At 50.5% G+C, this 27,886-nt stretch overlaps 1 protein-coding gene across 1 annotated transcript in view; it reads left to right on the top strand.

Moving 5' to 3' along the window:
- CRACR2B (calcium release activated channel regulator 2B) overlaps positions 1-27,886 on the top strand; it is a 103,193-nt gene that overhangs the window by 61,524 nt on the left and 13,783 nt on the right. The window contains exons 5-7 of the mRNA XM_075326376.1: positions 3,563-3,709; positions 6,409-6,499; positions 24,849-24,944. Of these exons, the coding sequence (XP_075182491.1) occupies positions 3,563-3,709; positions 6,409-6,499; positions 24,849-24,944 (334 nt within the window). The remainder of the gene's footprint in view (positions 1-3,562; positions 3,710-6,408; positions 6,500-24,848; positions 24,945-27,886) is intronic.

The raw sequence follows: 27,886 nt of genomic DNA on the forward strand, positions 1-27,886 counted from the left end.
GATTCTCCCGACCTCCTGGTGGGCCAGTCCGCCCCTGCTGGTGAGTATGAGTCTCCTGGGAAGTGGGGGGGGTCTGCTTTTTTGGGGGGTAAACTTACCCCCAACTGTGTTTCTCCAAGAATAAGACCTCCTCCAAAAATAAGCCCTAGCGCTTTTTTGGGGGGCAAAAAAAATATAAGACAGTGTCTTATTTTTGGAAAAACACGGTTATGTATGGTATGCATGTATGGATATGTATATGTGTGTATATATGTATAATATGTGTATATATATATATATATATATAATATGTGTGTGTGTGTGTGTGTGTGTGTGTGTGTATATGTATGTATATGTATATATATATATATATATATATATATATATATATATATATATATATATATATATATATATATATATATATATATATATATATATATATATAATGTATGTTATAACAACAATTTTTCAGAGCAGAACTTGAAAACCACTCGGGGGCAAAAAATCCTTCAACAGTATTTTACCGTCCCTTCAATATTTCGAAAAAATCAGAAGGCAGCACTCCACTTTTCTTTCAAATAAAATCTTATTTAATGGCCCATATCACAGAACGTTTTGGTACACTGTTGGAAAAAGTTCAATCCTTAATCGAAACGTCCTGTGATATGGGCCATTAAAGAAGATTTTATTTGAAAAAAAAAGTGGAGTTCTGCCTTCTAATTTTTTTGGAAATATATAGATAGATCCCTTAAAGTCACTACAAAACTGAGTGTGTCCCTAGAAAAAAATAAGTTTTGCAAATATGTATATGTGCATATATATACAGTACAGACCAAAAGTTTGGACACACCTTCTCATTCAAAGAATTTTCTTTATTTTCATGACTCTGAAAATTGTAGATTCACATTGAAGGCATCAAAACTATGAATGAAAGCATGTGGAATGAAATACGTAACAAAAAAGTGTGAAACAACTGAAAATATGTCTTATATTCTACGTTCTTCAAAGTAGCCACCTTTTGCTTTGATTACTGCTTTGCACACTCTTGGCATTCTTTTGATGAGCTTCAAGAGGTAGTCACTGGAAATGGTCTTCCAACAGTCTTGAAGGAGTTCCCAGAGATGCTTAGCACTTGGTCCTTTTGCCTTCACTCTGCGGTCCAGCTCACCCCAAACCATCTCGATTGGGTTCAGGTCTGGTGACTGTGGAGGTCAGGTCATCTGGTGTAGCACCCCATCACTCTCCTTCTTAGTCAAATAGCCCTTACACAGCCTGGAGGTGTGTTTGGGGTCATTGTCCTGTTGAAAAATAAATGATGGTCCAACTAATTGCAAACTGGATGGAATAGCAAGATGCTGTGGTAGCCATGCTGGTTCAGTTTGCCTTCAATTTTGAATAAATCCCCAACAGTGTCACCAGCAAAGCACCCCCACACCATCACACCTCCTCCTCCATGCTTCACGGTGGGAACCTGGCATGTAGAGTCCATCTGTTCACCTTTTCTGTGTCGCACAAAGACATGGTGGTTGGATCCAAAGATCTCAAATTTGGACTCCTCAGACCAAAGCACAGATTTCCACTGGTCTAGTGTCCATTCCTTGTGTTCTTTAGCTCAAACAAGTCTCTTCTGCTTGTTGCCTGTCCTTAGCAGTGGTTTCCTGGCAGCTATTTTACCATGAAGGCCTGCTGCACAAAGTCTCCTCTTAATAGTTGTTCTAGAGATGTGTCTGCTGATAGAACTCTGTGTGGCATTGACCTGGTCTGTAATCTGAGCTGCTGTTAACCTGCGTTTTCTGAGGCTGGTGACTCGGATAAACTTATCCTCCGCAGCAGAGGTGACTCTTGGTCTTCCATTCCTGGGGCAGTCCTCATGTGAGCCAGTTTCTTTGTAGCATTTGATGGGTTTTGCCACTGCACTTGGGACACTTTCAAAGTTTTCCCAATTTTTCGGTCTGACTGACCTTCATTTCTTAAAGTAATGATGGCTACTCGTTTTTCTTTACTTAGCTGCTTTTTTCCTGCCATAATACAAATTCTAACAGTCTATTCAGGAGGATTATCAGCTGTGTATCCACCACGCTTCTGCACAACACAACTGATGGTCCCAACCCCATTTATAAGGCAAGAAATCCCACTTATTAAACCTGACAGGGCACACCTGTGAAGTGAAAACCATTTCCGGTGACTACCTCTTGAAGCTCATCCAGAGAATGCCAAGAGTGTGCAAAGCAGTAATCAAAGCAAAATGTGGCTACTTTGAAGAACCTAGAATATAAGGCATATTTTCAGATGATTCACACTGTTTTTAAGTATTTCATTCCACATGTGTTAAGTCACAGTTTTGATGCCTTCAATGTGAATCTACAATTTTCAGAGTCATAAAAAATAAAGAAAACTCTCTCAATGAGGTGTGTCCAAACTTTTGGTCTGTACTGTGTGTATATAAATATATAATATATACATATATACTGTAAGTTTTGCAAAAAAAATGTAATATATATATATATATATATATATATATATATATATATATATATATATATATATATATATATATATATATATATATATATATATATATATATATATATATATATATATATATATATATATTGCACAGTATATTAACTAACAAAAAGTAAAAACCAGAGGGATACCATTTTAAAAAAACGCACCCCTCACCATATTCAAATCTGTGGGAAGGATAGTTTGTTAACCTTTAAAGTGCTTTTTAGGAATTAACGCAAACTTATATGACACAAGAAAAATTATTTTTTTTTTAACCACTAAAGTTTTGCCAAAATCTGAACAGGCCACTAATAGCTGGCAGACCCAGTGGCCATAACGTGGCCTTATATTGCCACGGCAAGTATCAGGAGCACGCAATCATAGTTTCAGGGTGACGATCAGGTTAAAAAGGGAGCCCCAACACTCTAATCATGTAGATGCCAGTTGCAGTATTGATGCCAAATCGTGTCTGATGCAGGAGGGTAGCAGTTTGGTTCAGCGGGACCCCATGCGCAGTGGCGGACACAGACAGAAGAGGGCCCCTGTGCGAGAACAATATATGGGCCCCTTGCAGTCCAATAGCTCATTATAATATACAATTCCACCTGCTTTGGAGAGGATAGTAGGCTCACTTACATCTTGAGCCCCTCTGCCATTGAACAGGTTGCACCAATTATTTGTACGTCCCTGCCCACGAGGGTCCAAATGTTCTATCTGGAATATGTGCTATATCTATAGTCTCATATTGTTTAAATCTGGAGCTCTCCCTTTGTGTTATACATCTTTATATGTCTGATTACGTGCTACGTAACATGCTTATACTATAATCTACAAAATGCAGAGTGTCCATTACACCGACAGCCCATATGGTGTCTTCACACAAAGCGTTAAGGCTGAAGTGAACAGAAATGGAATACATATGACAATTTGTACACATGCCAAGGGTTTTTTGGCAAGATGTGCCAGTCATCCTCCTAAGTTTCCTTAGGCTAGTAGCACCCATCCTATGTATGTCATATTTATGCATTACCTCCCTTATCTAACTTATTGCGTTGTGCATTGTTTTCCTAAGACACAGGCAGAGTCGGTATCTGTGGAATCGTCTACGCAAGGAGTGTCCCGACTTGCTTACAAAGTATGAGGAGCTTCTCTTCGGTCTTTCCTCTTACATCCGGGATGTGGATCGTGAAAAGGAGACTTTGGAACAGGCTTTAAAAAGGTGTGTAATTCCCCAAATCTACTCCCTCTTAACTCTTGAATGACTGTGCAGTGAGCAGGTCTGACCTTGCAGATATCCAGTTCTACCATTAGATTTTTATGGATCGCTATAATTATCGCTCGGATCCGATGATGATTATAACGTGTGCATCCCTCTGGTTACATGACGAGCTGCTTTGTGCCTTCTGGATGCGGAGTTATTTGGTAGCGTTTGTTTCGAGAACAGACTTGTATTAGATCATTATCTTTAGGGTTTTGTTTGCTCCGTTGATATAATTAAAGGGACCCCAAATTTCGAAATTCGATTTCCTAGACTTTCTGCAATTTCATAAAACGGTTCTTGGATGAAAACGTATATCTCCTCCCGATTTTCCTCCAGGGCGTTAGTGTTCATCTTGACTCGTGTCAGTGGCAAAAGGAGCATTTGGACGGTTTCCATTACAAGTTGTCACTTTTCTGGCACCGCTAATCTTCTGTAAGCTTATTGTTGAACATGCTGGAGGGGTGGGGGTGGGGGGGGCAAGATCATTGGTGCAACCAGTGCAGCAACACTGGGGCTAAAGAGGCCCATTCCTGCCTCCAAAGCAGATGCAATGGTGCATTATGATGACCTCTTGACCCATATATTGTTCTTGCACAAGGACCCTTTTCTGTCTATGTTCACCAGTAAGATGTAAGGGCTGAGACTCTTATTCCAGTGATGCCACTTAGTGGGCTGTTTGCTGTAATTTTGGAAAAATTTCAGTTTTATCTGCTGCAAATGCTACCAGTCCTCTGAATGCTGAGCTCTGTACCTCCACCCACACCACTGTTTGGCAGCTTTTTTTGTCCACTCTGCATAGGCAGAAGGCTGTCAATCAGTGGTGAGGATGGCATTATACATTGCTCATGAATATGGTGGACTAAATGGCTACAGGTTTACTAGTCCTCTCCAGATGATAAAACAGTGATTTTATTAAAAGTACACTAAGCAGCACAGTAAGTGACACATCGCTGGAATCAGGGTCTCTGCCCATACGTTATGCTGCTTTCAGATTAGGTGACAGATTCCCCTTAATGACATCCCTTGGATTTTGTACAGTGAATAATAAGTGCTTGTGTCCCATTAATTTACACCTTTTGTAGTTTTATTGTGTAGGAAGAAGCCAATTAATTCACAAAGGGAGAACAATATTGCCATTGTTGTACAAAGTGGCTGCTCCCAGTTTATATAGTGCAGCCTTTGTACTGTAATACCAAGTGCCTACACTGACTCCGCAGGGCAGGATGGTCCCTGACATCTTCCTTATGTATATACCATATACTTATATCAATAGTGTCTATGTCTAATGATATGGAACCACTGCACTTTTAACGCTGTCTATATTAAGGGTAATGGCTATACATACATAAGATTACAGAAGGACAGAGATGGTGCGGCAGCAGAGTCGGCTGGAAACAGGCGAGTTACTATAGATCATGTAATATTATACAACCTGGGATTATACTAAACCCAAAATCACAATTTATGACCCAAAACTTCAAAGGTTTTTCCATGTATCTGTCAGGCTTAAAAAAAAAAAAACAAAAAAAAAAACCCCCACATCATAGGGTCATCCATTTCAGGGTGGTTGCCCTATGCTTACAACACTGGTGGACACAGGTAGATAAGGGCCCTGTGCAAGAATAATATATGGGCCCTCTCCGGCCAAAAGCTCATGAAAAAGTACAATTCTATCTACTTTGGTGGTGGAAATGGGCCCCTGACCTCTTGGGCTTCCTGTGCGACTGCAGAGGCTGCATCAATGATATGTCCGCCCCTGGCTTACTAGGGTGAAAGAATGGCTTGGAATAACCCTGGAAATGGATCCCCTTGTTCTTTGTTCACACCCATGTTTTCCAATGGTAAAACATAGGTACACCTAGAAGGTGCATTGCAGTGAAATGAGTGGTAACGTTTAGTTTGGTGTGGACTCTCCACCAGATCTTCCTTGGCCACACTGCCACGTCTAGGAGGAGTTGAATGGTGCGGCTGGTGATACATGTGCCCTGCTGCTCCTTTTTAAGGTCTGCGACATTGAAAAAAATTGACAATAGCCAAGTACGGCACTTGGCTATCCTCGAAGTAGTAGAGGTCATATACCACCATTCAGCTCCTCCTGACTTCAGTCCCTGTTCTCTCCCTGTTCATCTCTGGTCACAAGACTGAAGTCATCTGTTCTACAAAACATTGGAGCACAAGGGCGGACATATAATTGGTGCAATATGTACAGCCGCACAGGGTCCCAAGAGATAAGGGGGGTCACGTCTAACTCCAAACCAGGTGGAATTGTGCATTATAATAAGCTATTGATCTTCAAAGGGCCCATATATTGTTCTTCTTCTGTCTGTATCTGACCAATCAAATAACAATCACCTACTCCATGGTAATGTGGTATCTGGTTTTGGGTGGAATACCCCTTTAAATCTATGCAACAGTCTCCACAAAAAGGCTCTCTCTACCAAGAGTCTTATAAGAGCCAACATGTCTCCTATTTGTCTTGACCACAGTCTTCCCTCTATCACTGGGAGACGTCTCAGCTGATATACATAAGCTTGTAACCCTAGCATAATGTCCATTATTATGTGTATTATATCTATGATAAGCTTCTGATAAAAGATGAACCATAGCTTGGCTGTTGCATTTAGCTCACGATGTCCCTGTAATTTTGTATACGGCAGGAAAGAAACGGATCACGGGCGAGAGGTGAGGTGTCTGTATGAGGAGATGGATCAACAAATCAAAATAGAGCGAGAACTGTTTCTCCGAAAGGTACGAACAGGACGGGAAGGCGGCACGTGACCATTTACTGAGAGGGAATAAGGCTCACAACATGGCATTGATGACAGCCATCCGGAAATTATAAGAATGGCTTCACACAATTTAATGGTTTTTGAAAATCACAGCAAAACCGCTTAGCTTTTGTTGCAATTTTGGAAGATAGTGGCAAAAACCATGCATTTTAGCAGCGATACGGAAAACCGTAGGGAACAAAGCATTACATCTGCCTTGTGTGAAGCCACCAGTCCAGGCTATAGATGGTTTATGTCTTTTAATTCTATTGGAAATAAACTTGCAAAAAATGGAATAAGTTTCCTCTGTTATAAGATACAGCACAGAATCCAAGAGGTATGCGCGATAGTCATATAAAGTAGAGGAAAACTGCAAATAACTAAAATGTGACTTTTAATAATTATGCATAAAATTTTAATGTCACAACGGACACACATATACCACAAAGCTCCTAGGGAGGTAATAGTTGAAGAAATAATGACCAAGTTTACACCCTTTACTAGCACCCATAGACCATGTAAGGATGGGAGTCTATGGGTGCTAGTAAAGGGTGTAAACTCCTCCCGGGTAGGTTAGGGTCAGCTCCATCCGTGCTAACTGGAGCACCTTGTCCTGGTGGGATTATCCATGCACCCTGGCTCATATGGACCCGGTGAGACCGTTCTATTTTTTGTACTCAAATTTTTATATAGTAGACCACTGTTACTGGTAAAGAGTATATTTCATTTGAATATATTGTTTTTTCTCTTTCCTTTCCTTTTTTTTTTTCCTTGGGTGTGGGAAGACCACGGTCTATCCCCTGAAATAACACTTTTGTTTTTCTGTTTGTTGTGTTGTGGGGTTTTTTTTTTTAATTAGTGGGGTTCTAGGTAGGCTTTGGCCAAGATTTTGGAGTGGCCTATAATAGTGACTCGTAGTTCTTGCAAAAACACAGTGGGAGTTTACACCCTTTACATGCACCTATAGACTCCCATCCTTACCAGGTGTGTGGGTGCTAGTAAAGGGTGTAAACTTGGTCATTATTTCTTAAACTATGACCTCCCTAGGAGCTTTGTGGTAGATGTGTGTCCGTTGTGACGTTAACATTTTATGAGTAATCATTAAAAGTTAATTTTATTGCATGAAACTCTAAATCCAAGAAAATACTACTTCAGTATAGTATAAAGTATAATGTGTCACAAAAAAATTGATAGCTATGGACAAAAGAGACAATCCTAACAGTCAGGTGCCATATGGACCGAGAACCACGAGCAGTTGTGGGTGCATATTTCTAATAGTATTTAAAATCAATAGTAGTATTTTGTAATGATTTTCCCCCGACTAGTCTGCCCTCTTATCATGTTAGCACGCCCCTAAAGCCGGCATCTGAGGCAGTGATAACGGACACAGGTATGTGTCTCACTGCTGATAATGCTAGGCAGTGGCCATTGAATAGCATTTTAGCACACCATTGTGGGCATACTAACATGCTAAGAGGGCAGACTAGTCGGGGGAAAATCACACCCTTACAACAAGTCCCTGCACTCATTAGTATATCATAAAGGATCTTTGGAATATATAAAGAGATCTTTAGAAAAAGTTTACTAGATACAGGGAAGGTTTAGGCAGGGATTAGCAATATGCACCCAGAACTGCTCTTGGGTCTGGGTGAATATTGCACCTGACAGGTTCCCTTTAATGAGCTCCAATGGCAGAAATTTGAGTTTCTCTAATGTCAATTGCTAGAGCAAAGTGATGGCTGCAAAAACTGCAGGAGGAGGTTAACTGGCAGATGTCACCAGGATAGACCCCTTGAATCCACCGATTTACTTGATATATAGTTTGTATCAGATGTTTTTACTTAGAAGAATGGGTCTGTATTGGTGACGCAATACTTTTTAGTTGTTCTACAACTTTCTTATCTAAAAAAGGTCAGTATGGATCTATGGCTCAGAAATGTCACTGCAGCCTCAACCCGCCTGTGCAGAAGCTCCGCACTTGGCAAATAACTACTTTGTCTGAGCTTCCTCCTCCTTTCCCCTGGGGTGAGGCGAGTATTTATTTCCCGCTCCTTGTCACAAATGAGGGAACCGCAAATATATTGCGGTTCCATTGCAATTGCAGAAAAAAAAAAATATAGATAGATAGATGGATGGAGATATATATATATATATATTAGAGCTATATACAGTGCCCACAAGTAGTATTCAACCCCCTGCAGGTTTACACATTCGGAATTAACTTGGCATTGTGACATTTGGACTGTAGATCAGCCTGGAAGTGTGAAATGCACTGCAGCAAAAAAGAATGTTATTTCTTTCTTTTTTTTTTTTTTTTTTTTTTAAATTGTGAAAAGTTTATTCAGAGGGTCATTTATTATTCAACCCCTCAAACCACCAGAATTCTGTTTGGTTCCCCTAAAGTATTAAGAAGTATTTCAGGCACAAAGAACAATGAGCTTCACATGTTTGGATTAATTATCTCTTTTTCCAGCCTTTTCTGACTAATTAAGACCCTCCCCAAACTTGTGAACAGCACTCATACTTGGTCAACATGGGAAAGACAAAGGAGCATTCCAAGGCCATCAGAGACAAGATCGTGGAGGGTTACAAGGCTGGCAAGGGGTACAAAACCCTTTCCAAGGAGTTGGGCCTACCTGTCTCCACTGTTGGGAGCATCATCCTGAAGTGGAAGGCTTATGGAACTACTGTTAGCCTTCCACGGCCTGGACAGCCTTTGAAAGTTTCCACCCGTGCCGAGGCCAGGCTTGTCCGAAGAGTCAAGGCTAACCCAAGGACAACAAGGAAGGAGCTCCGGGAAGATCTCATGGCAGTGGGGACATTGGTTTCAGTCAATACCATAAGTAACGTACTCCACCGCAATGGTCTCCGTTCCAGACGAGCCCGTAAGATACCTTTACTTTCAAAGCGTCATGTCAAGGCTCGTCTACAGTTTGCTCATGATCACTTGGAGGACTCTGAGACAGACTGGTTCAAGGTTCTCTGGTCTGATGAGACCAAGATCGAGATCTTTGGTGCCAACCACACACGTGACGTTTGGAGACTGGATGGCACTGCATACGACCCCAAGAATACCATCCCTACAGTCAAGCATGATGGTGGCAGCATCATGCTGTGGGGCTGTTTCTCAGCCAAGGGGCCTGGCCATCTGGTCCGCATCCATGGGAAGATGGATAGCACGGCCTACCTGGAGATTTTGGCCAAGAACCTCCGCTCCTCCATCAAGGATCTTAAGATGGGTCGTCATTTCATCTTCCAACAAGACAACGACCCAAAGCACACAGCCAAGAAAACCAAGGCCTGGTTCAAGAGGGAAAAAATCAAGGTGTTGCAGTGGCCTAGTCAGTCTCCTGACTTTAACCCAATTGAAAACTTGTGGAAGGAGCTCAAGATTAAAGTCCACATGAGACACCCAAAGAACCTAGATAACTTGGAGAAGATCTGCATGGAGGAGTGGGCCAAGATAACTCCAGAGACCTGTGCCGGCCTGATCAGGTCTTATAAAAGGCGATTATTAGCTGTAATTGCAAACAAGGGTTATTCCACAAAATATTAAACCTAGGGGTTGAATAATAATTGACCCACACTTTTATGTTGAAAATTTATTAAAATTTAACTGAGCAACATAACTTGTTGGTGTGTAAGATTTATGCATCTGTTAATAAATCCTGCTCTTGTTTGAAGTTTGCAGGCTCTAACTTATTTGCATCTTATCAAACCTGCTAAATCTGCAGGGGGTTGAATACTACTTGTAGGCACTGTATGTATGTGTATATATATATATATATGTGTATATATGTAGATGTAGATGTAGATGTATAGGTAGAGGGATAGATAGGGAGAGATAGGGAGAGATAGGGAGAGATAGGGAGAGATAGGGAGAGATATACTGTATATAGACACACGCACAATGCGGCTGCAAGGCTTTATGCTGCAGATTTAAGGCTGCTGTGTCAATTTCTGCATGAAAAATACTTGCAGAGGTGGAGAAAATGTGTTCAAATTTCATCCACTTTGCAGTCGGTGTATTCTGTTGGGGATTTGCCTTTTGAAAATCCAATTAGAGAATCCGCCAGAATTCTGGTGCATGTGAATAAAACCTAAATCTCCCATGCAATCTTGTGCAGAGGTGCTGGATTTTGCGGGGTGTGACAGAGTAAACACATCTTGGATCTTTAAGCATTGATTGAGTTTGACCTTTTCTTCTGTGACACAGAATATTCTTTTGTGGTAACACACAAAGTTCTGTCATCATGTGTTATATACAGTATATCACAAAAGTAAAGTACGCCCCTCACATTTTTTAAAATATTGTATTATATCTTTGCATCAGACAACACTGACGATCTGACACTTTGATACAATGTAATGTAGTCTGTGTGCATCTTGTATACATTTGGTACCCTCAAAATATCATAACCATTAATGGAAAAATCGTTGGCAGGAAAAATGAGTACACCCCTAAGTGAAAATGGCCAAGTTGTGTCCAATTAGTCATTTTTGTTCCCCGGCATCATGTGACTCATTAGTGTTACAAGGTCTCAGGTGGGAATGGGAGGCAGGGGTGTTACATTTGGTGGTCTCTCTCACACACTCTCTCATACTGACCACTGGAAGCTCAACATGGGTCCTCATGGCAAAGAATTACCTGAGGATCTAAGAAAAAGAATTGTTGCTTTACATAAAGATTGGCCGAGGCTATAAGAAGATTGCCAATACTCTAAAGCTGAGGTGCAGCACGGTGGCCAAGATCATACAGCAGTTTAACAAGACAGGTTCTACTCAGAACAGGCCTCGCCATGGTCAACCAAAGAAGTTGAATGCACTTGATCAGCGTCATATCCAGAGACTGTCTTTTCAAAATAGACGTATAAGTGCTGCAGAGGTTACAGGGGTGAAGGTTCCACCTGTCATTGCTCAGACCATACACAGCACACTGCATCACATTGGTCTGCATGGCTTTCACCCCCGAAGGAAGCCTCTTCTAAAGGTGATGCACATGAAAGCCCCCAAACAGTTTGGAGACAAGCAGACCAAGGACCTAGATTACTGGAACCATGTCCAGTGGTCTGATGAGACAAAGATAAACTTATTTGGTTCAGATGGTGTCAAGCATGTGTGGCGGCAACCGGTTAGGAGTACCAAGACCAGTGTGTCCTACCTACAGTCAAGCATGGTGGTGGGAGTGTCATGGTTTGCACAGGATGAGTGCTGCCGGCTGTGGGGACCTACAATTCATTTAGAGAACCGTGAATGCCAACATGAACTGTGACATACGGAAGCAGAGCCCAATATAAACGAACGTCCACAACATCTGAATGAAACCTCAATCCAGAGAATCACATGGACAATATTGTCAAAAAACAGGGCTGCACGGCACCAGCCAAGGAGTCCACTGGGCAAATAAGTTCTTGCAAAAAGAAAAATAGCGTCTCATTAGATGGAAAAATAATCTATAGCCCGTTTACTCCGCCATACCAAAACACACACAGACCTACTATAGGGCGAAACGTCGCTATATGTTTTGATACGGAAGCAGAGCATGATCTCCTCACTTAATATTCCAACATGATGACCCCAAACACACCTCCAAGACAAGCTCTGCTTTGCTAAAGAAACTGAGGGTAAAGGTGCTGGACCGGCTGAGCGTCTCCAGACCTAAACCCTACTGAGCATCTGTGGTTGATCCTCAAATTGAAGGTGGAGGAACACAAGGTGTCTACCATTCACCAGTTCCGTGATGTCGTTATGGAGGATGGAAGAGGATCCAGCGGCTCCTGCGAAGCTCTAATGAACTGCATAACTAAGAGAGTTAAGGCTGTGCTTGAAAATAACGGTGGCCATGTAAAATATTGACAAGCACAATTTGGTCATTTTCACTGTTATTTACACCGTTATACAAGCTGCACACTGACACTGTACATTGTATCAAAGTGTCCTATATTCAGTGTTGCCCCTGAAAAGATAAAATAACATATTTACAAAAAATGGGATGTGTACTCACTTTTGTGATATACTGTATATTATGATAGTTTTGTATGACAGCACTGCATTCACTAGTGTCACACAATTACATTCATACTAATTTTTTATTTACAAATTTTATTTTGGTAACGAAAACTGATTTGCTTATATTATATTCACTGTATAAGTTTTATTTGCCTTGTTATGCCTCCCATTGTGGGAATTTCCTACATGTGAACCAATAAAACCCTGAGGCCACAGTGTGGGGTAGAGCAATGTTCTCCAGGAATACAATCATGTGCTTGTTTCCACAACCGCTTCACCTTTGCTATATCTCGAGTGCCCAGCCGTCTAATGCTTCTTGTTTGCCAATCCTACCCAAATAGTGCAGGTACGCAGCGATGCTATTCTAGAATGTATATTAGAGGACCAACCACCAGGATTTTCCTATTTAAAGTAAAGCCAGTGCTATACTGGCACTATCATGCTGATTCTATACATACCTTTAGTTGTGAGATCGGATGTATAGTTTCTAAAATACAGGCAAGTAAAGTTTGTGAAATGCACTGTTATCTGATTGATAGGTGCTGCAGAATATCTAATAGGTGGGTCGGGTTTTGCTAGTTTTTTTCCGCGTCTCTCTGTCTGTCCTTCCTTCCTTCATCCCCCTGTCCTTCCTTCATCCCCCTGTCCTTCCTTCATCCCCCTGTCCTTCCTTCATCCCCCTGTCCTTCCTTCATCCCACTGTCCTTCCTTCCTTCCTTCCTTCATCCCCCTGTCCTTCCTTCCTTCCGTCCTTCCTTCCTTCATCCCCCTGTCCTTCCTTCCTTCCTTCCTTCCTTCCTTCCTTCCTTCCTTCCTTCCTCCCCCTGTCCTTCCTTCCTTCCTTCATCCCCTTGTCCTTCCTTCCTTCATCCCACTGTCCTTCCTTCCTTCATCCCACTGTCCTTCCTTCCTTCCTTCCTTCATCCCCTTGTCCTTCCTTCCTTCATCCCACTGTCCTTCCTTCCTTCATCCCACTGTCCTTCCTTCCTTCCTTCCTCCCTCCCCCTGTCCTTTCTTCCTCCCTCCCCCCTGTCCTTCCTTCCTTCCTCCCTCCCTCCCTCCCTCCCCCCTGTCCTTCCTTCCTCCCTCCCTCCCCCGTCCTTCCTTCCTCCCTCCCTCCCTCCCCCCTTCCTCCCTCCCTCCCTCCCCCCTGTCCCTCCCCCCTGTCCTTCCTTCCTCCCTCCCTCCCTCCCCCCTGTCCTTCCTTCCTTCCTTCCTCCCTCCCTCCCTCCCTCCCCCCTGTCCTTCCTTCCCCCTGTCCTTCCTTCCCTCCCTTCCTCCCCCCTGTCCTTCCTCCCTCCCTCCCTCCCTCCCCCTGTCCTTCCTCCCTCCCCCTGTCCTTCCTTCATCCCACTGTCCTTCCTTCATCCCACTGTCCTTCCTTCCTTCCTTCATCCCCCTGTCCTTCCTTCCTTCCTTCCTTCCTTCCTTCCTTCCTTCCTTCCTTCCTTCCTTCCTCCCCCTGTCCTTCCTTCCTTCCTTCCTTCATCCCCTTGTCCTTCCTTCCTTCATCCCACTGTCCTTCCTTCCTTCATCCCACTGTCCTTCCTTCCTTCATCCCACTGTCCTTCCTTCCTTCCTTCCTCCCCCCTGTCCTTCCTTCCTCCCTCCCCCCTGTCCTTTCTTCCTCCCTCCCTCCCCCCTGTCCTTTCTTCCTCCCTCCCTCCCCCCTGTCCTTCCTTCCTTCCTCCCTCCCTCCCTCCCCCCTGTCCTTCCTTCCTTCCTCCCTCCCTCCCTCCCCCCTGTCCTTCCTTCCTCCCTCCCTCCCCCGTCCTTCCTCCCTCCCTCCCTTCCTCCCCCCTTCCTCCCTCCCTCCCTCCCCCCTTCCTCCCTCCCTCCCTCCCCCCTTCCTTCCTTCCTTCCTTCCTCCCCCTGTCCTTCCTTCCTTCCTTCATCCCCTTGTCCTTCCTTCCTTCATCCCACTGTCCTTCCTTCCTTCATCCCCCTGTCCTTTCTTCCTCCCTCCCTCCCCCCTGTCCTTCCTTCCTTCCTTCCTCCCTCCCTCCCTCCCCCCTGTCCTTCCTTCCTCCCTCCCTCCCCCGTCCTTCCTCCCTCCCTCCCTTCCTCCCCCCTTCCTCCCTCCCTCCATCCCCCCTTCCTCCCTCCCTCCCTCCCCCCTTCCTCCCCCTGTCCTTCCTTCCTTCCTTCATCCCCTTGTCCTTCCTTCCTTCATCCCACTGTCCTTCCTTCCTTCATCCCACTGTCCTTCCTTCCTTCCTTCCTCCCCCCTGTCCTTCCTCCCTCCCTCCCCCCTGTCCTTTCTTCCTCCCTCCCTCCCCCCTGTCCTTTCTTCCTCCCTCCCTCCCCCCTGTCCTTCCTTTCTTCCTCCCTCCCTCCCCCCTGTCCTTCCTTTCTTCCTCCCTCCCTCCCCCCTGTCCTTTCTTCCTCCCTCCCTCCCCCCTGTCCTTTCTTCCTCCCTCCCTCCCCCCTGTCCTTCCTTTCTTCCTCCCTCCCTCCCCCCTGTCCTTCCTTCCTTCCTTCCTTCCTCCCTCCCTCCCCCCTGTCCTTCCTTCCTTCCTTCCTTCCTCCCTCCCTCCCTCCCCCCTGTCCTCCCTCCCTCCCCCCTGTCCTTCCTTCCTCCCTCCCCCTGTCCTTCCTTCCTTCCTTCCTTCATTCCTCCCTCCCCCCTGTCCTTCCTTCCTTCCTCCCTCCCCCTGTCCTTCCTTCCTTCCTCCCTCCCCCTGTCCTTCCTTCCTTCCTCCCTCCCCCCGTCCTTCCTTCCTTCCTTCCTCCCTCCCCCCTGTCCTTCCTTCCTTCCTCCCTCCCCCCTGTCCTTCCTTCCTTCCTTCCTTCCTCCCTCCCCCCTGTCCTTCCTTCCTTCCTTCCTCCCTCCCCCTGTCCTTCCTTCCTCCCTCCCTCCCCCCTGTCCTTCCTTCCTTCCTCCCTCCCCCCTGTCCTTCCTTCCTCCCTCCCCCCTGTCCTTCCTTCCTTCCTCCCTCCCCCCTGTCCTTCCTTCCTCCCTCCCCCTGTCCTTCCTTCCTTCCTCCCTCCCCCTGTCCTTCCTTCCTTCCTCCCTCCCCCTGTCCTTCCTTCCTTCCTCCCTCCCCCCGTCCTTCCTTCCTTCCTTCCTCCCTCCCCCCTGTCCTTCCTTCCTTCCTCCCTCCCCCCTGTCCTTCCTTCCTTCCTTCCTCCCTCCCCCCTGTCCTTCCTTCCTTCCTCCCTCCCCCTGTCCTTCCTTCCTCCCTCCCTCCCTCCCTCCCCTTTGTCCTTCCTTCCTTGCTCCCTTCCTCCCCCCTGTCCTTCCTCCCCCTGTCCTTCCTTCCTTCCTCCCTCCCCCTGTCCTTCCTTCCTTCCTTCCTCCCTCCCTCCCTCCCTCCCTCCCCCCGTCCTTCCTTCCTTCCTTCCTCCCTCCCCCCTGTCCTTCCTTCCTTCCTCCCTCCCCCCTGTCCTTCCTTCCTTCCTTCCTTCCTTCCTTCCTCCCTCCCCCTGTCCTTCCTTCCTCCCTCCCTCCCTCCCCTTTGTCCTTCCTTCCTTCCTCCCTTCCTCCCCCCTGTCCTTCCTCCCCCTGTCCTTCCTTCCTTCCTCCCTCCCCCTGTCCTTCCTTCCTTCCTTCCTTCCTTCCTCCCCCCTGTCCTTCCTTCCTTCCTTCCTCCCTCCTCCCTGTCCTTCCTTCCTCCCTCCCCCCTGTCCTTCCTTCCTTCCTCCCTCCCCCCTGTCCTTTCTTCCTTCCTCCCTCCCCCCTGTCCTTCCTTCCTCCCTCCCCCCTGTCCTTCCTTCCTCCCTCCCCCCTGTCCTTCCTTCCTTCCTCCCTCCCCCCTGTCCTTCCTTCCTCCCTCCCCCCTGTCCTTCCTTCCTTCCTCCCTCCCCCCTGTCCTTCCTTCCTTCCTCCCTCCCCCCTGTCCTTCCTTCCTCCCTCCCCCCTGTCCTTCCTTCCTTCCTCCCTCCCCCCTGTCCTTCCTTCCTCCCTCCCCCTGTCCTTCCTTCCTTCCTTCCTTCATTCCTCCCTCCCCCCTGTCCTTCCTTCCTTCCTCCCTCCCCCTGTCCTTCCTTCCTTCCTCCCTCCCCCTGTCCTTCCTTCCTTCCTCCCTCCCCCCGTCCTTCCTTCCTTCCTTCCTCCCTCCCCCCTGTCCTTCCTTCCTTCCTTCCTCCCTCCCCCCTGTCCTTCCTTCCTTCCTTCCTCCCTCCCCCTGTCCTTCCTTCCTTCCTCCCTCCCCCCTGTCCTTCCTTCCTTCCTCCCTCCCCCCTGTCCTTCCTTCCTTCCTCCCTCCCCCCTGTCCTTCCTTCCTCCCTCCCCCTGTCCTTCCTTCCTTCCTCCCTCCCCCTGTCCTTCCTTCCTTCCTCCCTCCCCCTGTCCTTCCTTCCTTCCTCCCTCCCCCCGTCCTTCCTTCCTTCCTTCCTCCCTCCCCCCTGTCCTTCCTTCCTTCCTCCCTCCCCCCTGTCCTTCCTTCCTTCCTTCCTTCCTCCCTCCCCCCTGTCCTTCCTTCCTTCCTCCCTCCCCCTGTCCTTCCTTCCTCCCTCCCTCCCTCCCCTTTGTCCTTCCTTCCTTGCTCCCTTCCTCCCCCCTGTCCTTCCTTCCTTCCTTCCTTCCTTCCTCCCTCCCCCTGTCCTTCCTTCCTCCCTCCCCCCTGTCCCCCCTGTCCGTCCTTCCTTCCTTCATTCCTCCCTCCCCCCTGTCCTTCCTTCCTTCCTTCCTTCCTCCCTCCCTCCCTCCCCCTGTCCTTCCTCCCCCCTGTCCTTCCTCCCTCCCTCCCTCCTGTCCTTCCTCCCCCCTGTCCTTCCTCCCTCCCTCCCTCCCCCTGTCCTTCCTCCCTCCCTCCCTCCCTCCCCCTGTCCTTCCTCCCTCCCTCCCTCCCTCCCCTTGTCCTTCCTCCCTCTCTCCCCCTGTCCTTCCTTCCTCCCTCCCCCCTGTCCTTCCTTCCTTCCTTCCTCCCTCCCCCCTGTCCTTCCTTCCTTCCTTCCTTCCTCCCTCCCCCCTGTCCTTCCTTCCTTCCTCCCTCCCCCTGTCCTTCCTTCCTTCCTCCCTCCCCCCTGTCCTTCCTTCCTTCCTTCCTTCCTTCCTTCCTCCCCCCTGTCCTTCCTTCCTTCCTTCCTCCCTCCTCCCTGTCCTTCCTTCCTCCCTCCCCCCTGTCCTTCCTTCCTTCCTCCCTCCCCCCTGTCCTTTCTTCCTTCCTCCCTCCCCCCTGTCCTTCCTTCCTCCCTCCCCCCTGTCCTTCCTTCCTTCCTCCCTCCCCCCTGTCCTTCCTTCCTTCCTCCCTCCCCCCTGTCCTTCCTTCCTTCCTCCCTCCCCCCTGTCCTTCCTTCCTTCCTCCCTCCCCCTGTCCTTCCTTCCTTCCTCCCTCCCCCTGTCCTTCCTTCCTTCCTCCCTCCCCCCGTCCTTCCTTCCTTCCTTCCTCCCTCCCCCCTGTCCTTCCTTCCTTCCTCCCTCCCCCCTGTCCTTCCTTCCTTCCTTCCTCCCTCCCCCCTGTCCTTCCTTCCTTCCTCCCTCCCCCTGTCCTTCCTTCCTCCCTCCCTCCCTCCCTCCCCTTTGTCCTTCCTTCCTTGCTCCCTTCCTCCCCCCTGTCCTTCCTCCCCCTGTCCTTCCTTCCTTCCTTCCTTCCTCCCTCCCTCCCTCCCTCCCTCCCCCCGTCCTTCCTTCCTTCCTTCCTCCCTCCCCCCCGTCCTTCCTTCCTTCCTTCCTCCCTCCCCCCTGTCCTTCCTTCCTTCCTCCCTCCCCCCTGTCCTTCCTTCCTTCCTTCCTTCCTTCCTTCCTTCCTCCCTCCCCCTGTCCTTCCTTCCTCCCTCCCTCCCCTTTGTCCTTCCTTCCTTCCTCCCTTCCTCCCCCCTGTCCTTCCTCCCCCTGTCCTTCCTTCCTTCCTCCCTCCCCCTGTCCTTCCTTCCTTCCTTCCTTCCTCCCTCCCTCCCTCCCCCTGTCCTTCCTTCCTCCCTCCCCTTTGTCCTTCCTTCCTTCCTCCCTTCCTCCCCCCTGTCCTTCCTCCCCCTGTCCTTCCTTCCTTCCTTCCTTCCTTCCTTCCTCCCTCCCCCTGTCCTTCCTTCCTCCCTCCCCCCTGTCCCCCCTGTCCGTCCTTCCTTCCTTCCTTCATTCCTCCCTCCCCCCTGTCCTTCCTTCCTTCCTTCCTTCCTTCCTCCCTCCCTCCCTCCCCCTGTCCTTCCTCCCCCCTGTCCTTCCTCCCTCCCTCCCTCCTGTCCTTCCTCCCCCCTGTCTTTCCTCCTTCCCTCCCTCCCCCTGTCCTTCCTCCCTCCATCCCTCCCTCCCCCTGTCCTTCCTCCCTCCCTCCCTCCCCCTGTCCTTCCTCCCTCTCTCCCCTTGTCCTTCCTCCCTCTCTCCCCCTGTCCTTCCTTCCTCCCTCCCCCCTGTCCTTCCTTCCTTCCTTCCTCCCTCCCCCCTGTCCTTCCTTCCTTCCTTCCTTCCTTCCTCCCTCCCCCCTGTCCTTCCTTCCTTCCTCCCTCCCCCTGTCCTTCCTTCCTTCCTCCCTCCCCCCTGTCCTTCCTTCCTTCCTTCCTTCCTTCCTCCCCCCTGTCCTTCCTTCCTTCCTTCCTCCTCCTCCCTGTCCTTCCTTCCTCCCTCCCCCCTGTCCTTCCTTCCTTCCTTCCTCCCTCCCCCCTGTCCTTTCTTCCTTCCTCCCTCCCCCCTGTCCTTCCTTCCTCCCTCCCCCCTGTCCTTCCTTCCTTCCTCCCTCCCCCCTGTCCTTCCTTCCTTCCTCCCTCCCCCCTGTCCTTCCTTCCTTCCTCCCTCCCCCTGTCCTTCCTTCCTTCCTCCCTCCCCCTGTCCTTCCTTCCTTCCTCCCTCCCCCCGTCCTTCCTTCCTCCCTCCCCCCTGTCCTTCCTTCCTTCCTCCCTCCCCCCTGTCCTTCCTTCCTTCCTTCCTTCCTCCCTCCCCCCTGTCCTTCCTTCCTTCCTCCCTCCCCCTGTCCTTCCTTCCTTCCTCCCTCCCCCCTGTCCTTCCTTCCTTCCTCCCTCCCCCCTGTCCTTCCTTCCTCCCTCCCCCCTGTCCTTCCTTCCTTCCTCCCTCCCCCCTGTCCTTCCTTCCTTCCTCCCTCCCCCTGTCCTTCCTTCCTTCCTCCCTCCCCCTGTCCTTCCTTCCTTCCTCCCTCCCCCTGTCCTTCCTTCCTTCCTCCCTCCCCCCGTCCTTCCTTCCTTCCTTCCTTCCTCCCTCCCCCCTGTCCTTCCTTCCTTCCTCCCTCCCCCCTGTCCTTCCTTCCTTCCTTCCTCCCTCCCCCCTGTCCTTCCTTCCTTCCTCCCTCCCCCCTGTCCTTCCTTCCTCCCTCCCTCCCTCCCTCCCCTTTGTCCTTCCTTCCTTGCTCCCTTCCTCCCCCCTGTCCTTCCTCCCCCTGTCCTTCCTTCCTTCCTCCCTCCCCCTGTCCTTCCTTCCTTCCTTCCTTCCTCCCTCCCTCCCTCCCTCCCTCCCCCCCGTCCTTCCTTCCTTCCTTCCTCCCTCCCCCCTGTCCTTCCTTCCTTCCTCCCTCCCCCCTGTCCTTCCTTCCTTCCTTCCTTCCTTCCTTCCTCCCTCCCCCCTGTCCTTCCTTCCTCCCTCCCTCCCTCCCCTTTGTCCTTCCTTCCTTCCTCCCTTCCTCCCCCCTGTCCTTCCTCCCCCTGTCCTTCCTTCCTTCCTCCCTCCCCCTGTCCTTCCTTCCTTCCTTCCTTCCTCCCTCCCTCCCTCCCTCCCTCCCTCCCCCTGTCCTTCCTTCCTCCCTCCCCTTTGTCCTTCCTTCCTTCCTCCCTTCCTCCCCCCTGTCCTTCCTCCCCCTGTCCTTCCTTCCTTCCTTCCTTCCTCCCTCCCCCTGTCCTTCCTTCCTCCCTCCCCCCTGTCCCCCCTGTCCGTCCTTCCTTCCTTCCTTCCTTCATTCCTCCCTCCCCCCTGTCCTTCCTTCCTTCCTTCCTTCCTCCCTCCCTCCCTCCCCCTGTCCTTCCTCCCCCCTGTCCTTCCTCCCTCCCTCCCTCCTGTCCTTCCTCCCCCCTGTCCTTCCTCCTTCCCTCCCTCCCCCTGTCCTTCCTCCCTCCCTCCCTCCCTCCCCCTGTCCTTCCTCCCTCCCTCCCTCCCTCCCCCTGTCCTTCCTCCCTCTCTCCCCTTGTCCTTCCTCCCTCTCTCCCCCTGTCCTTCCTCCCTCCCTCCCTCCCTCCCTCCCCCTGTCCTTCCTTCCTCCCTCCCCCCTGTCCCCCCTGTCCGTCCGTCCGTCCGTCCGTCCGTCCTTCCTTCCTTCATTCCTCCCTCCCCCCTGTCCCCCCTGTCCGTCCGTCCGTCCTTCCTTCCTTCCTTCCTTCCTTCCTCCCCCCTGTCCTTCCTCCCTCCCCCCTGTCCTTCCTCCCTCCCCCCTGTCCTTCCTCCCTCCCCCTGTCCTTCCTCCCCCCTGTCCTTCCTCCCCCCTGTCCTTCCTCCCCCCCTCCCTCCCCCCTGTCCTTCCTCCCCCCCTCCCTCCCCCCTGTCCTTCCTCCCCCCTGTCCTTCCTCCCTCTCTCCCTTCCTCCCCCCTGTCCTTCCTCCTTCTCTCCCTCCCTCCCCCCTGTCCTTCCTCCCTCCCTCCCTCCCCCTGTCCTTCCTCCCTCCCCCTGTCCTTCCTCCCTCCCTCTGTCCTTCCTCCCTCCCTCCCTCCCCCTGTCCTTCCTCCCTCTTTCCCCTTGTCCTTCCTCCCTCTCTCCCCCTGTCCTTCCTCCCTCCCTCCCTCCCTCCCCCTGTCCTTCCTCCCTCTCTCCCTCCCTCCCCCTGTCCTTCCTCCCTCTCTCCCCTTGTTTTTCCTCCCTCCCTCCCCCTGTCCTCCCTCCCCCTGTCCTTCCTCCCTTGCTCCCTCCCCCTGTCCTTCCTCCCTTGCTCCCTCCCCCTGTCCTTCCTCACTCCCACCCCCTGTCCTTCCTTCCTCCCTCCCCCCTGTCCTTCCTTCCTCCCTCCCCCCTGTCCTTCCTTCCTCCCTCCCCCCTGTCCTTCCTTCCTTCCTTCCTTCCTTCCTTCCTCCCCCCTGTCCTTCCTCCCTCCCCCTGTCCTTCCTCCCTCCCCCTGTCCTTCCTCCCCCCTGTCCTTCCTCCCTCCCCCTGTCCTTCCTCCCTCCCCCCTGTCCTTCCTCCCTCCCCCTGTCCTTCCTCCCCCCTGTCCTTCCTCCCTCCCCCTGTCCTTCCTCCCCCCTGTCCTTCCTCCCCCCTGTCCTTCCTCCCCCCTGTCCTTCCTCCCCCCTGTCCTTCCTCCCCCCTGTCCTTCCTCCCCCCTGTCCTTCCTCCCCCCTGTCCTTCCTCCCCCCTGTCCTTCCTCCCCCTGTCCTTCCTCCCCCCTGTCCTTCCTCCCTCTCTCCCTTCCTCCCCCCTGTCCTTCCTCCCTCTCTCCCTTCCTCCCCCCTGTCCTTCCTCCCTCTCTCCCTTCCTCCCCCCTGTCCTTCCTCCCTCTCTCCCTCCCTCCCCCCTGTCCTTCCTCCCTCCCTCCCTCCCCCTGTCCTTCCTCCCTCCCCCTGTCCTTCCTCCCTCCCCCTGTCCTTCCTCCCTCCCTCCCTCCCCCTGTCCTTCCTCCCTCTTTCCCCTTGTCCTTCCTCCCTCTCTCCCCCTGTCCTTCCTCCCTCCCTCCCTCCCTCCCCCTGTCCTTCCTCCCTCTCTCCCTCCCTCCCCCTGTCCTTCCTCCCTCTCTCCCCTTGTTTTTCCTCCCTCCCTCCCCCTGTCCTCCCTCCCCCTGTCCTTCCTCCCTTGCTCCCTCCCCCTGTCCTTCCTCACTCCCACCCCCTGTCCTTCCTTCCTCCCTCCCCCCTGTCCTTCCTTCCTTCCTTCCTTCCTCCCTCCCCCCTGTCCTTCCTTCCTCCCTCCCCCCTGTCCTTCCTTCCTCCCTCCCCCCTGTCCTTCCTTCCTCCCTCCCCCCTGTCCTTCCTTCCTCCCTCCCCCTGTCCTTCCTTCCTCCCTCCCCCCTGTCCTTCCTCCCTCCCTCCCTCCTGTCCTTCCTTCCTTCCTCCCCCCTGTCCTTCCTTCCTCCCTTCCTCCCTCCCCCCTGTCCTTCCTTCCTCCCTCCCCCCTGTCCTTCCTTCCTTATTTCCTTCTTCCCTCCCCCCTGTCCTTCCTTCCTCCCTCCCCCCTGTCCTTCCTTCCTCCCTCCCCCCTGTCCTTCCTTCCTCCCTCCCCCTTGTCCGTCCTTCCTTCCTTCCTTCCTTCCTTCCTTCCTTCCTTCCTCCCCCCTGTCCTTCCTTCCTTCCTCCCCCCTGTCCTTCCTCCCCCCTGTCCTTCCTCCCCCCTGTCCTTCCTCCCCCCTGTCCTTCCTCCCCCCTGTCCTTCCTCCCCCCTGTCCTTCCTCCCTCCCTCCCTCCCCCCTGTCCTTCCTCCCCCCTGTCCTTCCTCCCCCCTGTCCTTCCTCCCTCTCTCCCTTCCTCCCCCCTGTCCTTCCTCCCTCTCTCCCTCCCTCCCCCCTGTCCTTCCTCCCTCTCTCCCTCCCTCCCCCCTGTCCTTCCTCCCTCCCTCCCTCCCCCTGTCCTTCCTCCCTCCCTCCCTCCCTCCCCCTGTCCTTCCTCCCTCTTTCCCCTTGTCCTTCCTCCCTCTCTCCCCCTGTCCTTCCTCCCTCCCTCCCCCTGTCCTTCCTCCCTCCCTCCCTCCCTCCCCCTGTCCTTCCTCCCTCTCTCCCTCCCTCCCCCTGTCCTTCCTCCCTCTCTCCCCTTGTTTTTCCTCCCTCCCTCCCCCTGTCCTCCCTCCCCCTGTCCTTCCTCCCTTGCTCCCTCCCCCTGTCCTTCCTCACTCCCACCCCCTGTCCTTCCTTCCTCCCTCCCCCCTGTCCTTCCTTCCTTCCTCCCTCCCCCCTGTCCTTCCTTCCTCCCTCCCTCCCCCCTGTCCTTCCTTCCTCTCTTCCTCCCTCCCCCCTGTCCTTCCTTCTTCCCTCCCCCCTGTCCTTCCTTCCTCCCTCCCCCCTGTCCTTCCTTCTTCCCTCCCCCCTGTCCTTCCTTCCTCCCTCCCCCCTGTCCTTCCTTCCTCCCTCCCCCTTGTCCTTCCTTCCTTCCTTCCTTCCTTCCTCCCCCCTGCCCTTCCTTCCTCCCCCCTGCCCTTCCTTCCTCCCCCCTGCCCTTCCTTCCTCCCCCCTGCCCTTCCTTCCTCCCCCCTGCCCTTCCTTCCTCCCCCCTGCCCTTCCTTCCTCCCCCCTGCCCTTCCTTCCTCCCCCCTGCCCTTCCTTCCTCCCCCCTGCCCTTCCTTCCTTCCTCCCCCCTGCCCTTCCTTCCTTCCTCCCCCCTGCCCTTCCTTCCTTCCTCCCCCCTGCCCTTCCTTCCTTCCTCCCCCCTGCCCTTCCTTCCTTCCTCCCCCCTGCCCATCCTTCCTCCCCCCTGCCCATCCTTCCTCCCCCCTGCCCTTCCTTCCTCCCCCCTGCCCTTCCTTCCTCCCCCTGCCCTTCCTTCCTCCCCCCTGCCCTTCCTTCCTCCCCCCTGCCCATCCTTCCTCCCCCCTGCCCATCCTTCCTCCCCCCTGCCCATCCTTCCTCCCCCCTGCCCATCCTTCCTCCCCCCTGCCCATCCTTCCTCCCCCCTGCCCATCCTTCCTCCCCCCTGTCCTTCCTTCCTCCCCCCTGACCTTCTTTCCTCCCCCCTGACCTTCTTTCCTCCCCCCTGACCTTCTTTCCTCCCCCGTCCTTCCTTCCTCCCCCCTGTCCTTCCTTCCTCCCCCCTGTCCTTCCTTCCTCCCCCCTGTCCTTCCTTCCTCCCCCCTGTCCTTCCTTCCTCCCCCCTGTCCTTCCTTCCTCCCCCCTGTCCTTCCCAACAATTTTCTGGCTTTGCCGCCCTTAATGCTTTACTCAGTGATTAAGGATGGCAATGCCAGAAACGTGTTGAGTGTTTTTCATTCCCAACATGGAGATTTTTTTTACATTAATTTGCACACAAAATAAAGATTGAAGAATATTAAATTAACTAACCAGATCCAATCCCCATTTTTCCTTGGATGTTCCAGCCGTGGGTCAGTGACTTTCTTCTGGTTCGTGGTCACTTTTATAGCCATGGTCGTAGATTATTATCATACCCGATGAGGCAGTTATCTTTTTTTCCTATGTATTTTGGACTACACTGGAGAAACACTCTACACAGTGTGGCGATCGGTGGTGTTGTGCTCTGTACACTATGTCCACCCACTCCCGTGCTGGTAACGGCTGATCGGCGGTGATGTGGTGTGCCCTCTCTTCCACCTGATATTTATCAGAGTAGTGGAAAACCCTTTTAAACTCACCCTCTACATCAATATATACTATTCTTTAATAGTTTCATGTGTGCATATTGATAATTGTAGTTGGGGATTTGGATCCACACAATCTAGGATGATAACGACTTTGCATTTACCCAAAAACAAAAATCAAATTTTTAATGCCCAAAAAATGCTTTTCCATTTTTACTGGAGAGATTGATTAAATGTCATTAAGAATATCCAGTTGACATGTCTTCTCCAATTGTGCAGGACTCCAAGAAACATCAGGAGAGACACACCAGTCTTCAGAGAGAACTGCTGAGAAAAGAACAAGAGCTGGAGGGCATCGCTCTGCGACAGAGACAGGTACAGTGCCCGGCACACAACACTATTGTTCCCTACTACTACAGGGCATATTCTCTGCCAGTGATAATAAGAATACATGGGTAGTGGGGGCATGGAGTCATGGGTAACCTCATCTGTAGTGACTGATGGTGTGCCCATCCTCACACATGTTCTGAAAATGAAAATTGGATGATAAACTATTTGTGTTTAAATGGCTAAACACTTCCTAATTTACCATAAACTTCTGAAATTTTTTGTGCCGAACGTTGCCAATTTAACCTGAACTTTTCCTTACAGGGACTCTTGTCAGCACAAAATGACTGTGCAAACCAAGCATGGTGCGTCATGGCTGGACCTAATATTTAAGTGCAGCTTCCCACCAATTGCTTCACCTCTATCTCCTCTCTTTTCTGACTGTATGAAGCCAGAGCTGTCAATCATAGAAGAGGGGGGAGCAGATAAAGGAAAAACAAGAATTTGGGAACATGCACTTAAATGTTTGGTCCCGCCAGCAGTAAACAGTAAAGAATGTATGTCTGGAACACCAATGGTGTGAACATGGTGCAAGACTCAAAAACAAAACTATATAATAGGATAAAGAGTTGCACACAAGTCACAATGTATAGGGGAATGATGAAAAGCAAAACTGCTATGGGAATACTAGACTGAAAAATACAATGAACTATCTGAAAAAAGTGAAAAACATGAAAATGGAATATGCATAACTGCTATGAATAATAGTAATATAAGAGATGTTTAGCCATTGTATTAATCAATGCAAAGGAGCCCCAAAACCAACGCCAAGGTAATCTCTATAGAGAGATTGGTTTGGGGCACCTTAGCAGGACAAAGGGAAAAAGTAACCGGCTGATGGAATAGCATATATTGTGTTCAGTTTTGTTATTTTTTTGTCCTGCACAGCTTTCCATTATTTTTGGAATCTGTCATATCTTAATATACATTGAGATTCATCGATACTCTGTATGTCCTATTATTATTGTTTGGCTATCAACAGTGTAATTAATATCTTAAGTCACTATTTATTCAGGGCACAGTGAGGGCTAGCCGACGTGGAACGGGGGCGCCCAAAACATTTACAGTGTCATGCTCCTACCTGCCAACGGAGGGTAAGATCCCATAGGGTGCTATAGGGATCCCATATATTTAGCTCCTCCTCTCTTGTGTCCTTGTGTGTGAGATGTCAGCAGCAGCAGGGAGGAGGGACACTGAGGAGCGAGCTGTCAGTCAGGATAAGGGAAGAAGGAAAAGATAATTCATACATTTGGGTTGTGCTAACCAAAATGAAGATTCGTGATCCAGTAATAATTTTTATTCCACAATATATTTCCATGCCGGACTGGTGTAAAGCCACAAGGTAGTTGGAAAAATTTCAGTTAGGTAAGGCCGCTTTCGCACTGTGTTCCTCTCCCCATTCAGTGCTCCCATTGGGGCTTCCGTCCGAATCCCCCACAAAACGGGTTTCGGACATATGTGCCAAAGAGGCCATTGACTAGAATGGTGCAGACGGAGTCACCGTGTGCGCTGTCGTGCACCATTTTTGGGAGTATGCACCTATCGGAGGCGAACACCCAGACGCAGTCTACTACATCTGGGTGTCTGTCTCCAGTAAGCGTATACCTCCGGAAATGGTGCACGACAGCGCACATGGTGACTCCGTCTGCACCATTCTAGTCAATGACCCTGTCAGCACAAATGTCCGAATCCCGTTTTGCAGGGGGAAGGGGGGTTGGGATGGAGGCCCGGATGGGACCAGTGAAAACTGAAACAAATGCAATGTGAAAGCGGCCTTAGGGAGAAAAGTGCAAAGGCTGCGGAGAACAGGAGGGGGAGGGGAAGGATAAGGAAAAGTAATAATTGTATTTGATGTATAGTGTGAAGGAAGGAAAGATAGGATAGGTGGGCAGAGAGTCAAATAAACTTTCAGTAAGGAGTCTACAGCCATTCTGACACGGATCATCAAAGCAAGTACACCAGTCTTATCAGGTCTTGGAGATCTGCTTACTGTATGCAGTTTGTATTGTGAAATCTGGTCCCTTAAAATCGCTCCAAATCCTTTCATGTCAAGTTCTCGGACACCTCTTCCAAGAAAGTAAAATGACATCACTGTGGGAATATGTGCACTTATTTGGTTTGTTTTTGCCATGTGGACACAGTGTGCACGGAGTCTTCTGTGAACAGCTGGGATACATGGAGCTGATAAGAACGCGCCTCCACGGGATATACCAGTGACCTCATGAGCTCCCGCCCGTATCCCAACGTGAACTTGCCAAGTACCTTTCATATCTGTGTTTACTATGGCCTCAATAACAGTGTGCACACCGCGGATGTGTGGCGGTAATGTCCCTTAAAGTAACATGAATAGGAGTAAGATGTGAAAAGGAACCTGGCTAAGTAACGTGTTTGGTGGAAAGTTATATTGGGACATATTTGAGTCAGGTTCATACGGCCATATGTTAGTCTGTACACGGACCACAATGCCCAGACTAACCGGATATAGAGTTGTAAGGATACCCTTGATCAGTCCGGGCATTGCAGCCCCAGGAAAGTCTGATCATCTAAATCCGGCCTAAATCTGCCAAGATAAACAGGGCAGGTAAATGGCTGATTTATTGTAATGATAAAACATTTAAAGTTATGGATTCTAACTGCATTATTGTGGTGTATATATTAAATAAAACTGGTGATAACAGGACGGGAGAAGGACTTGTGCGCACAGAGCGGTTTTTTTTTAAGCTGCGTGTTTGGTGGCAAAAAACGCACAAAAATGCATATAAACACACGCGCTGCAAAAATGCACAAAAGACACACCGGTAAAAACATATGCGTTTTTACCGAATTTTGGTGCGTTTTTGTTTGCGGTTTGCTGCGTTTTTGATCTCTGTGTTTTTCTGCATTTTTCCAATGCATTGCATGGGGGCTAAACGCAGAAAAACGCAGGAAAG

Source organism: Anomaloglossus baeobatrachus, chromosome 10 (assembly GCF_048569485.1).
Source record: "Anomaloglossus baeobatrachus isolate aAnoBae1 chromosome 10, aAnoBae1.hap1, whole genome shotgun sequence".
In the NCBI taxonomy this organism is placed as follows: Eukaryota; Metazoa; Chordata; class Amphibia; order Anura; family Aromobatidae; genus Anomaloglossus; species Anomaloglossus baeobatrachus.